General features: G+C 36.5%; 2 protein-coding genes across 4 annotated transcripts; both read right to left on the reverse strand.

The window, feature by feature from the left end:
- Window positions 1–1,039: 1,039 nt before the first annotated feature.
- On the reverse strand, window positions 1,040–5,053 carry LOC143720578 (uncharacterized). Of its 2 annotated transcripts, none has more exons than XM_077210137.1 (2): window positions 4,591–5,053; window positions 1,040–3,165 (listed from the first exon to the last, which is right to left on the reverse strand). In XM_077210137.1, the coding sequence occupies exons 1-2, from the start codon at window positions 4,885–4,887 to the stop codon at window positions 1,894–1,896; spliced, it is 1,569 nt and encodes a 522-aa protein (XP_077066252.1). In that variant the 5' UTR covers window positions 4,888–5,053; the 3' UTR covers window positions 1,040–1,893. The 2 variants fall into 2 exon arrangements, with proteins under 2 accessions (XP_077066252.1, XP_077066244.1); XM_077210129.1 differs by having other exon boundaries at window positions 1,040–3,168.
- Window positions 5,054–5,344: 291 nt separating this feature from the next.
- On the reverse strand, window positions 5,345–10,295 carry ino80e (INO80 complex subunit E). Of its 2 annotated transcripts, XM_077210150.1 has the most exons (8): window positions 9,798–10,295; window positions 9,639–9,709; window positions 9,487–9,539; window positions 9,330–9,402; window positions 8,094–8,211; window positions 7,093–7,191; window positions 6,689–6,897; window positions 5,345–5,420 (listed from the first exon to the last, which is right to left on the reverse strand). In XM_077210150.1, the coding sequence occupies exons 1-7, from the start codon at window positions 9,876–9,878 to the stop codon at window positions 6,691–6,693; spliced, it is 702 nt and encodes a 233-aa protein (XP_077066265.1). In that variant the 5' UTR covers window positions 9,879–10,295; the 3' UTR covers window positions 5,345–5,420; window positions 6,689–6,690. The 2 variants fall into 2 exon arrangements, with proteins under 2 accessions (XP_077066265.1, XP_077066273.1); XM_077210158.1 differs by lacking the exon at window positions 7,093–7,191 and having other exon boundaries at window positions 9,798–10,277.
- Between the last annotated feature and the right edge of the window lie 1,443 nt (window positions 10,296–11,738).

Consider the following 11,738-nt stretch of genomic DNA (forward strand, 5'->3'; position numbering starts at 1 on the left):
CTGATAGGCATTTTATGAATTATGAAAATTATGTACGTAAATGATCTTTTTTGTCACTTAAGTGTAATGTTGCCTGTTAAAGACATTATTTACTTTTTAAATATAAAAATAAATGTATTGACAACATTTTAAACTTTATAGTTTTGATATTCAAATTTTATATTCACAAATTTAGGGATGGAAGGAAGATTTTTTTTTTATCTCATAAGGCTTTTTTGTAAAGATCTAGTCAATTTAATACATTAATTTAAATCAGGGGTTTTGAAACTGGGCTCCAGGGACCTTCAAGGGGCCGCAAGAGAGTGTTAGCTGTCCGTGGAAAAGTTCAGGAAAAAACAGTAAAAAAAATAAAATTTAGATAAATAATAAAAATAAGATTAAAATAAATACATGACTGAATAAACAAAACAAACCAATTTTTTTTAAATGCTTGAGTAAATAAGTAGCATAAATGAGTAAACTTCATGGAAACTATACATTTTCCAAATAATGTTTTATAATATTATTTTCACAGTATTGGGCCTCTAAATGAGAATATGTAATATATATATATATATATATATATATATATATATATATATATATATATATATATATATATATATATATGTATATATACACACACACAGCATACATATATAGGTAGGCTATACCTTTTTTATTTTTTTAAATGAGGATCCCTCACACGAGATTGGCCATATTTGGGGTCTATGGCACAAAAACCCTGACTTAAATAACCAAGATTGGAAAATGTATGTCGATACTTAAATGTTTTAAATTGTATTTGGCACAATGTTTGTAGGTTAAGATTAGGCCTACATGCGTACTTCTTTTTTTTCATCACTTCATAAAGGTTCCACTTTATAATGATTGTTAATTGTAAAGCATTATGCACAGCCAGGTGATATTCTAATATTGGTACAAGTGATGATGGTATATTAAAAACAATTCTTATTTAAATTCCAGTATAGACAGATACAAATTACCTTGAAGAAGGTCTTTTAATATAGACTGGCCTATAAATGACATAGAGCATGACTCACAGAGAAGAGGTTTTATTGCAGCATATAAACCATGACACAGCAAGGCCTTTGTATGTCAGATTAAATGACATAAACATCTCACACAATTACATCACTTGTTTGTCAATTAATAAACATTGCTCAAAACCTTGAAATGGGTTCAAATCACCCTGCAGTGCATCATTCGTTTCCTCCTTTTAAGGCAGACAAACACATAGAGGTTTCATGATTTATATCCACATGCCATGGTCAATATTCACTGTCCAGTCCACAAGACACTATGTGTGACAGTTGGGTTCTGGCAGTAAAAATCCCATTCAATTTCACCAGGGAATTGATATTTTAACAATAAGACGGATCTACTGTGAGCTACGAGGTTGCTTAGAGGTTTTTTTTTGTAAAAGCCTTTGGTCAGCATTATTTCAAGTGTTTCTTTTTCAAGACTCAACTGAATTTGTGTTAAAAACTACATTACCCGTGGTTTTGGACAGAAATCTCCACCAATCAGAGTATCGAAACAAGCAAATTGCACCAACTCTTAACAAAATATCTATCTATATCTATACATATAAAGTTTAGTCAATTATGTCGCAATGCAATTAGATTGTAGTTCGCTGATTAAAGCCGTAAAGTTGTCTTTTTGTTTGTACTTTTGCTTTAAATCAAATTTAGAAATGTTGTGATTTACCTTGTTTGCTTTGCTATGCTTTTTACAAATCCCAATTGACAAAAATGAACGGGAAAATTACTTCCAGAACCAACGCTGTTGAAAAAAGTGGGTGGGAACTGTTGAACTCTATTTGTAGTGTAATATGCAAATAAGTTTTCAAACACAGGCATAAACACACTTTTAAATCTATTCACCAACATCTTAAGATGTCAGCGATTCAGGCCTTTGCGTTTCGGATGATTCCCCTGAGCTCCCTCCGAAAGCTTCCTGGACATTGGTTATTGTATTCTCCATCACTCCACCTACGATGGACGCAGCGATGTTTAGCAGGTGGCCCACCCCTTTTCCACTTCTCCAGGTAAGTCTTCCAATCCCACCACCTACTGTTGACACCTGGTGGCCCATTTCAGAGGATACGGCACCCAGGTAATCTACCATCTGATCCCCAACTGACCCAAGAACCATCTTGATGATCCTAAACCCATTCCCCACCGTTCCCGTCATGATCCCTAAGGCATCCGACGCCAGAGTGCCCGTCCCTGTGAATCCATCCTGGAATGCCAGGACCAGGCTGCTGGCTAATGGACTGAGGCAAGAGTAAACCGTGCACACACTTGTTTCTCCTGTCTGGTACAAGGTGCTAAAAATGCATGAAACCCCAGAAGACACTCCTGAGCACAAGTTGTTGACCAAAGTGAAGCTGTCGACAGGAACCGAGGCCAGGACGGCCAGATCTTCCTGAAGAACGTAGGTGAGCTGGAAGGGAAAGTTAGTGACCTTGTTTACGATCGGAGAAAAAGGGGCATAAAGGAGAGAGATGGTGGAAGACAAAATGTAGAGAAGAGCAGACTCTGAGCTCTCTGTCTCATTGGTGCTCTCCTCAACGTCCATGTCTGAGCTAAAGGAAGATGTGTAGCTTGGGGCTTCGCCATTCACATGCTCTGTCACGTCCTCGTTTTCTGATTCTGATGTTCCTGCTTCCCGAGTGTTTTGTACGCCAATGTGTTCTTCACTTTGTGCATCAGAGTTGGGTGTTTTGATGTCATTCAGTTGCTTTTCCAAGAGCGACGTCAGTTCTTTTTCTCTCTGATGTCCCATTTTACCACAACCTCCTGAAAACAGGCTTGTTACTCCTATCAGCTCCTCTAACACCTTAATGGTGAGCACTCTCACACCCCCCTCCTTCACTAGCCCAACACTGAAACTGTCATCTCCATCTGAAGCAGCACAACACACTGCTGACCACAATAGTTTCCCCCCACACTCATTAAACCCGCCCACACCAATCTGCACATAAATTTCCCCACTCATCTCTGAACACATCGGAACGACAGAGCTCTGTGTAAGCTCTGCTGTCAGAGCATCCCATTTCAGGAGAGGGGAGTTTGAAGGAGATGGGGTCATGTTGGTGGTTCCTCTGTAAAGAGCTGGGATGGCCACATGGGAATCGTCATTGATTTCTTCTTTGGCATCCTGCTGATGTGTTGAGAGAGACAGGTACAATGTAATTAGTTGTTTAATCGCAAAATTATACAATGTATTTCTCCACACTATGAATGGACAAAACTGCACAACCTTGATTTACATCATTTACAGTACTCACCTTAATGTCATTTCAAACCTGTATTTTCTTCTGCAGAACATATGAGAAGATATTTTGAAGAATGGTGGGGTCCAAACATCGTTGGACCCCACTGACCTTCATTGTATGGACAAAACAAAAACATTTTTCAGAATTTCTTCTCTTTGTGTTCCGCAGAAGAAAGGCATGGGGTCGAGTAAATAACGACAGAATTTTCGCACCAAGTGTTTGAAAATTGGGAGATTCGTGGTTGACAGGGAGGAATGAGATGTTTGATTTGAGGTGTGACTGAATGAAACAACCTGTTCTGAGTCACTTTCATGAATAGCCCCATTAATTAAATGTAACCAGACTGTCTAGGGATACTTAACAGTGTAGTTTTACCTTGTACACTGTTTAACTCTATTGCACTGGTCCACAAGAGTGACCATTGTAAAGATAAGGAATCTTTACTTAGAAAAGTTTTATGTATGTGTATATAGTGATGCTGGCTTCGTGAAGTATTCATGCATGTCATTAGGACTTTGGTGAGTTGCAAAACATTTTAAAGCTGGAATTAACGCTGCTTTGTCATAAAAAGGTCCAATTATCTGATATTTTAAGAGACTTATTTGGCCTTGACACGCAAAGTCAGCAGGAATCCTTATATTTGACATCAGTTCCTGTTTGTTTTCTGCATGTTGGTCACACCACATGAATGATTTTGCAGATGTTTTTCAAATGAAGCAATTTTGTTAAAATATAAAAAATAAGTTTTATATTATAAATATATTTTGTGCATGTGTATATTTAGGTATAAAAATACAATTCATTCACAAAGTGCCTTGTATACTCTTCTATAATGATGTATATTAAAGAGAAAATCTAAAGCAAAAAGTAGCAAAAAACTACTTTTAATACACACATTAAAAACATGCTCATCATAGAAGAGGTGTATTCAATGTGAGTGAATGAAACGCATTTCTAAAGTGTTTCGAATAAATTTAGAGAAAGGACAAAAATAAGAATCTTATTTTCTCTTGTGTTTCTTATTTTCATATTGACCTTACTAATATGATCCCTGAATTGGTAAAATGTTTATTTTCCACTTGACTTGACAACCTTGTGCATTTGCATGTCAGCAGAAACCGTAATGTATTGCGTTTAGCAAGACTCTCTGGTCAAAACCTCAAGAAATCTATAACCTGTGCTTACACTCATTTAGTATAATAACAGCCATCACTACTTATCACAACAATGCACTTTTAGCAGATAATCATGCTCAAGTCTACACAACGCTCCAATACAGTGACCAAGGAAGAGAAAAACAATCTCACCGTGCTGTGCACTCCTCTGCCCCATCCATTATTCAGTCCGAGATGAAGGGCTGTATAGACGGTGGTCTGGCAGTTGGTGTTATAGAGCGATGCAAAAGGCCGTCCGGTCAGATGCCTGTGACACCTCTGCTCTAAACCCAGCTCAGACAGTGATTGTGGAGGTGTGCCTCTGAAAAAACACTCTTGACACTGGAGAAACCCTGGATCAAGCTCCGAGTGAGTGCTTGCCCAGACTACAACACCATTGAACAGCACTGCAGAGATAAAAACTGCGAGTCTGGGCAGAGCAAACAGCATGGCCAAAACCCTCGGTAAAGCGAAGCCGAGACTGCAGCTAATGGTGATAGATCCTGCTAGACTCTCTCTCTCTCTCTTCAGCAATGCAGAATGAGTCTGAGCGCAATCTAACCTTCTTCATCCCTCCCCCTTTCATCCATCCCTCCCTTTCTAAATCACTCTTTCTGACTGCACCTCATCTTAGCATTGCTATAATGCACACAAACCAGTACACACACCTCTCACACACCTTAATGACTACCTGTGTGTCAACATTCCCCAATATCCCCACTGGCATTTTGTAGCTAAAGTCATTTTTTATGGCCAAAAGAACGTTGTGACAGGAAAAAAACAACCGGGAAAAATGTTCAGTCATATATTTGAAATTTCATTTGATAAATCAGAGGTGGTGTATAAAAACAGGTGCTGGTGTACTGACTCAAAAACAGCATAAAGAAAGTAGACAGAAACACAGGAAAACAGATTTTAAATATTTAATTTAAAAAACAAAAAAAAACAAAGAAAAATATTTTGCTTGCAGTTTCCTTTGGCACCTGTGTGGAGACAAAACAAAAGAATTTAATTGCTTTAATTTAATATCTTTTATTAAAGTTATAAAGAATTGTGTTAATAAACTGTTAGAGATACTGCCGTGTCTAGTTCATGTTCAGCTGGTGTGTGTTGCATGGTTAATAATCCCATAGCAACTTGCCTGGACTTGTGTTGATGTACTCCTGGGTAAAATGGGTGTGGTTCTCTCAATCTCAGTGTGTTTCTCTCCTTGTTCTGCTCACTCTCTTTCCCTCCCTTATTGTCTAAATTCTGTCGCACAACTCTAAATGTATTGCCTGCTTACAGGTAATGTACTGCAGCTCAGCAATTTTAAAAGAATGAAGCTATCCAGTATCCAAGATGAGTCAGGGTTTTTTTGGTAACTCAATCTGTTACACAACCAAATGCCAACATTAACAACACAGATCCAGATTTCTTAATGACGCATCACAAATTCTAGATAACTTGGTCAATCTCCAATTTCCCACATGGGATAAAAAGAGTACCTATCAATCTGGAAAGATCTGAATGATCTCTAACAATATAAGACATGCAGAACGAGTATTCTGGTTGTCCTGCCAACATTTTCATTGGCCCCACCACAAAAAAATGATCAATTTATTATTTTTAGCAATGCATTTTTGAAATATTTAACTCTTGTTCATATGTTTCGGGTCAGTAAAATTATTTTATTTTAAAGAAATGTATTTATCCAGCAATGATGCATTAATTTGATCAAAAGTGACAGTACAGACTTTTACATTGTTACAAAGGATTTACATTGAAAAATAAAAGCTGTTTATCATTAAAACATAGTTAAAGAGTAGCATTAAAGAATCCTAAAAAAATTATTATGGTTTCCACAAATATATTAAGCAGCAAAACTGTTTTCAACATAGATAATAATAAGAAATGTTTCTCGAGCAACAAATCATCATATTCAGCTTTGCCATCACAGGAATAAACTACATTTATATATTAAAATAGAAAACAGTTACTTTATATTGCAATAATATTTTACAATATTATTTATATGTTTGATCAAATAAATGCAGCCTTGGCCAGACTTCTTTTAAAAACATTACAAAATATTATAAAAAATTGTTGAGCCCAGTAAAAGCAACCTGGTTTTGGATTAAATTTGTTGCAAGATCAAAAAGTCAGTTTAAGCTGGATTTAATAATATATAATAACCATAATGATGAAAAGTCCCCTAGATAGAAAGATTTCTGCAGCTAAATGCTCACAGATGCCTGTATTTTTCTATTACCTTCACTCATTGGGTATGTCAATGACGAGCTCTGCCTCATCACCTTCTCCTCTTTCCTCCTCTCCTTGGTCACTATCTCCCTCGCTTTCTCCCTCTTCATCGGCTGCATCCTCACTCAGCATCTGCTGTGGAACCCAGCTGAACGGCCCACTCGCACCCCCAGCTGCACCACTGCCTGCAGGGTAACTGGACGTGACGTGGCCAACCACCTGAATGAGAGGGAGGAGCAGGGACATTTTTGTTATAATACTGCATTTCAGAAACATGTAACTAAAATGCATGAAGAGAAATGTGTTACTGTAAATGCAAGATTATTAAAAGACGTGACAAACAGTGTAACAATAATGGCCACATGAATCTAGGCCACTGTGTTTCCAGCATCAAACTCTCTGTCCCTCTCTCACCTTCCCTGAACCGTCTTTCCTGTGTTTGGCCAGTTTTGTTTTTCTCTCTTTCTTCACACGCTCAGCAGAGGGAGCCAAATACTCAGGAGGGAAGGGTAACTGCTCACCCACAATCACACACACACACACACACACACATACACAGGGCACCAAAGAATAAGAGTCATTCCCACACACACACACACACACACACACATACACACATACACACACACACACACACACACACAAACAAACACACCCAAAGTGCCCAGATAGATGTGTGTGAAGTCCACATATACCAGGCAGGTGATAAAAGACAAAAAGAGAGAAAAAAAATGAATAAAATGACAAATTAACAGGTGACAAAAACAGAATGTAAAACACTAGCTTAGTTTCCATCCACCTATTTTTATATGAATTTTAGTATATTGCATTTTTATTTATTTTTTTATGCTGGATGGAAAGGCCAAGATGTGCATACATTTTAAAACTTTTGCACTCAATTGAGGTGGATAATCTTTTTATCCATTAAGAAGACATGCGCATAAAAACCATTAAGGTATAAATTACTTGATGTGCAACAAAAAACTCACTGACTAACCAGCAGACAAATTTCATTGCACACCATCTCAAATGTTGTTTTGGTCATTCTGAAATGCCTGAGCCAAAGTCTGTCATCAAAAAGATTGGGTATAATTACCTCCCAGACCACTCACATTATTGCAAGGCATCTGAATGCAAGCATTTAATCCGTTTTATCTGTGCGCATGTAACAACAACAGCGGGTTCCCTGATTGCAGCAACTTTTATTTTTATTACAGATATTTTGCACCAATTTCCCAGGAAGTGATGGATTGAAACGATACCTTATTTGCAAATGTTTCATTTGATATCCCAATTTTGAGCAGTAGTTCAATTGGCAACTTTCGATGGAAACATAGCTAATGTGAGTAACTGAAAAGCATGAGTGCAGTATGTATGAGACCTGTGGAGTGCTCATGGAGGTGTGATGTACTCACAGTGTTGAGATACTGTGCCGGAGCAGATGACTGGAGAGGAACCGCACCAGAGCGGGACAGGAGTGAGAGATGAGGAGATGAGGACGACGGGACGGGAGGAACTCCAGGACTTCTCCTCCTAAAAAAAAAAAAAATCAATAAAATTATTGAAAACACAGAGCTACTGTAAAAAGATTAAAACATATGCAACAGCTGAAGTGACATATGCATAGCACATGTTAGCTTGATAAAATCAGGAATGGCACAAAACAAAATAAAAGTTGCCATACTTTAATCATGCCCAAATTAATTATTTCAGGTGGATTTAATACATTTTAATTCACATTTTTTCATTTAGTAGAATTATAATTTTTCAAATTATATTTATTCAAAGCTATTCAAAAGCAAATTGTCTGTCATTGCATATGAGTTACTATACATGTGCATATACAGTACATTCATGTGTTTTTACAAATCTTTTCCTAACGGATGGTTATTTCTTTTAAGCAGCATGTAACTGGCAAATTTTAAATCCCTTGTTTAAGCTCAATGGATAATTGAAAGGTTAACAGGCAGTGCAACAGATAGTGTTTGCACTACAAATGCAACGTGCTGCTCATGCAATTCTGACTGTTGCAAAATTCATGAGGTATACATCCATAAAATGTCAACAACCCATTAAGGGTATCTATACTAGGTTTCCGTACTTTGCATTAAAAATGTTTCTCATGATCACCAAGGCTGCATTTATCTGACCAAAAATACAGTAAAACTGTAATATGGTGAAACACTATTACAATTTAAAATGTTTCTTATTAATGTTATTTATTCCTGTGATGGCAAAGTAGCTGTATTTTCAGCATCATCAGTCTTTAATGTCACATGTTCCTTTAGAAATCATTCTAATATGATGATTTGATGCTCAAGAATCATTTCTTATTATTATCAATGTTGAAAACAGCTGTGCTGCTTAATGTTTGTGGGGAAATTGAGATTTTTCCCCCCCTGAATTATTTGATGAATAAAAAAAAAATTCATTAGAGCAGCGTGTATTGATCAATTATTAAATTGCATCCTTGTTGAATAAAAGCAATTTTTTAAAAACAAAAGAATAAAAATCTTACTGAGCCTAAACTTTTGAACAATATTGTACACATTTTATTTAAGGTAAAAAAAGAGTGTTAAACTTTACCAGCTACATTTCTAATGTTTTACATCTGTCAAATCCAAACAAAAATCCACTTGCTGTAGACTCACTTTTTCCCTGCATCCCTGTCTCTCTCTCTGGCTCCCTCTCCATCGCTGTCCGAGGAGACTGTAGCATCAGAGTCTGAAAACAAAAACACTCTCAGGACACAGAATCCCTGGAAGTTTCCTAGAGCTAATCAGATAAGCTTTTTCTTTAGAGACCTACCAGAAGACTCTTCATCCACTCTTTCATACTGCAACAGCCTGTCCAACAGAAAACTGACAAAACAAAAGCTTTCAATTATGTGCATGCATCTGTGGGACAAGCAAATGTGAAGCATGTGATAACTTTAATAGGAAAACTAGGGGTTCTACTACCTCTTGTCTCTTGAAACTTTTAAAAGTTTCCTCTGAGCTCTTCTCAGCTCCTCCTGAAAACACTCTTGCTCCTGAACAGAGAAATTAAGACAGAGGATTAACAAGCATTTTAAAACGACAAATAAAAAAAATTCGAACACTGAAGAAAACGATACTCACATATACTATAAACTTCAACTTGCGTTTGAGATTTTTGTATTTTCTCTTGTAATCCACCTCTACTTCAGCTTGTCCGTTCATTTTATGATACTTCAATGGAGAAATACCGTTACCGTCGTTTTAAAATGGCTTTGCTACTTTATATTGATTCGAGAACGGGACTGTCCAAATGTTAATGTCTGTGTTTATCCAAAAAGATTTAAGAGACTCAAAAGGATTTAAAGAAACTGAGTTACTAACTTCACTCCTCTTAGCCACGCTACCGCTAACTTACATTACCAACCAACAAGATAAGTAATTAATATAAAGAACAAAATATGTATTTGTCGAGTCTAAAAAACAAGCACCTATGAAGACAACGACAATGCGATAATCTATTATGCCAAACAAAATTACAAGACATTTAACAATAAAAACCTATCTCTCGCATGTCAGGTACAGTTGTGAATTGCGACGTGCTCTTTGTTTACTTCCGCTTTCAACGTCATACGTACGTACAGGAAATGGGTAATGCAGGCAAAGCTCAATCTCAAAATCTCAAACAAATGCTGAGTTTTTTAAAATTCGCAAGAGTGTCAATGACATTTCTCGAGGAGGAATATAATATAATATAATATAATATAATATAATATAATATAATATAATATAATATAATATAATATAATTCACATTAACAAATAAACGCATTAAAATTAATTAATTTCAAGCATTAAATTTAAGTAAAAATTACCGGTATGTAACTAACTTTGTTGGTGTCCACTAGGGGGGCTCCTTATGCATCCAAAAATGATTCAAAATAAGTTGTAATATAATCATTTAACATAAAATAAAACGGTAAAATGGAAAAATAATAAAGAGGTAACTGACACCACTTCCTTTTTTCTTTACCAATAATTTTGATTTTATTGAAGTACATAGTTATTTTATTACTCGTTTTAAAAATCTACATATATATATATATATATATATATATATATATATATATATATATATATTTTTTTTATATATAAAATTACAAAGCATACAATTAATTATGAAATAAATAAATAATGTAAAAAGAAAAAATCTGAATTGTATTCAATTTAAGCTATTGACACTATACTTTCTGTTCAGCCCAATAAAAATGCATGACAACAAACAGCTTTGTCATCATTGCAGTAGAAGTAAGTACCATGAAGGAATCTCTTCAGGCCCTTGGTCTCAAAATAATCTGAGAGCCACTGCTCAATATCATGAAGTTCTAAAAATCTTGTGTAATTTGATAATTTTGAAGTGTCTTATGTAGACTGTGCATTTAAAATGATTGCACTCTCCCCTTTTACTGAGTCTGCAGCTTAGTCTCAGCAGTCACAAACTCAGGACGGGTCCATGAATAATACATTGCCTTGGTTGAGCAGTGTTAACACACACACACACACACACACACACACACACACACACACACACACACACACACACACACACACACACACACACACAGAGAGAGAGAGAGAGAGAGAGAGAGAGAGAGAGAGAGAGAGAGAGAGAGAGAGAGAGAGAGAAAGAGAGAGTGGGGGGGTGGGGGGGAGGGGATGGGGGAGATGACGTAACCCACAAAAGATTTTTTTCTTGTCATTCAGCCCTCAACTATTTCACAGAAATATTTGAAAAATCTTTGTCAGACAGACTGCTCTTTATGAAACATAATCTTCCTCTGTTTGCTCATACAACACAGGCACACACTCACTTTGTCTGCATAATATCATTTGTGCATACACACGCAGACAAAATCCTTTTGTCAGACCCCTTATAGCATGAAACATAGGCCCCCCAATAGACCTTCTCTCTATCTTGCTGCCTGTAATAGTCTGCCTCTGTTCTCTGACGTTGGCTCTTGTTGCAGACAGAAATAGAAAATCTCTCCCCTCACTTCCATAAATCGCTCCTGCTGTGCAGCGAGAC

This window comes from Siphateles boraxobius, unplaced genomic scaffold (genome assembly GCF_051911475.1).
Source record: "Siphateles boraxobius isolate OS27281-9 unplaced genomic scaffold, OSU_SipBor_1 12, whole genome shotgun sequence".
In the NCBI taxonomy this organism is placed as follows: domain Eukaryota; kingdom Metazoa; phylum Chordata; class Actinopteri; order Cypriniformes; family Leuciscidae; genus Siphateles; species Siphateles boraxobius.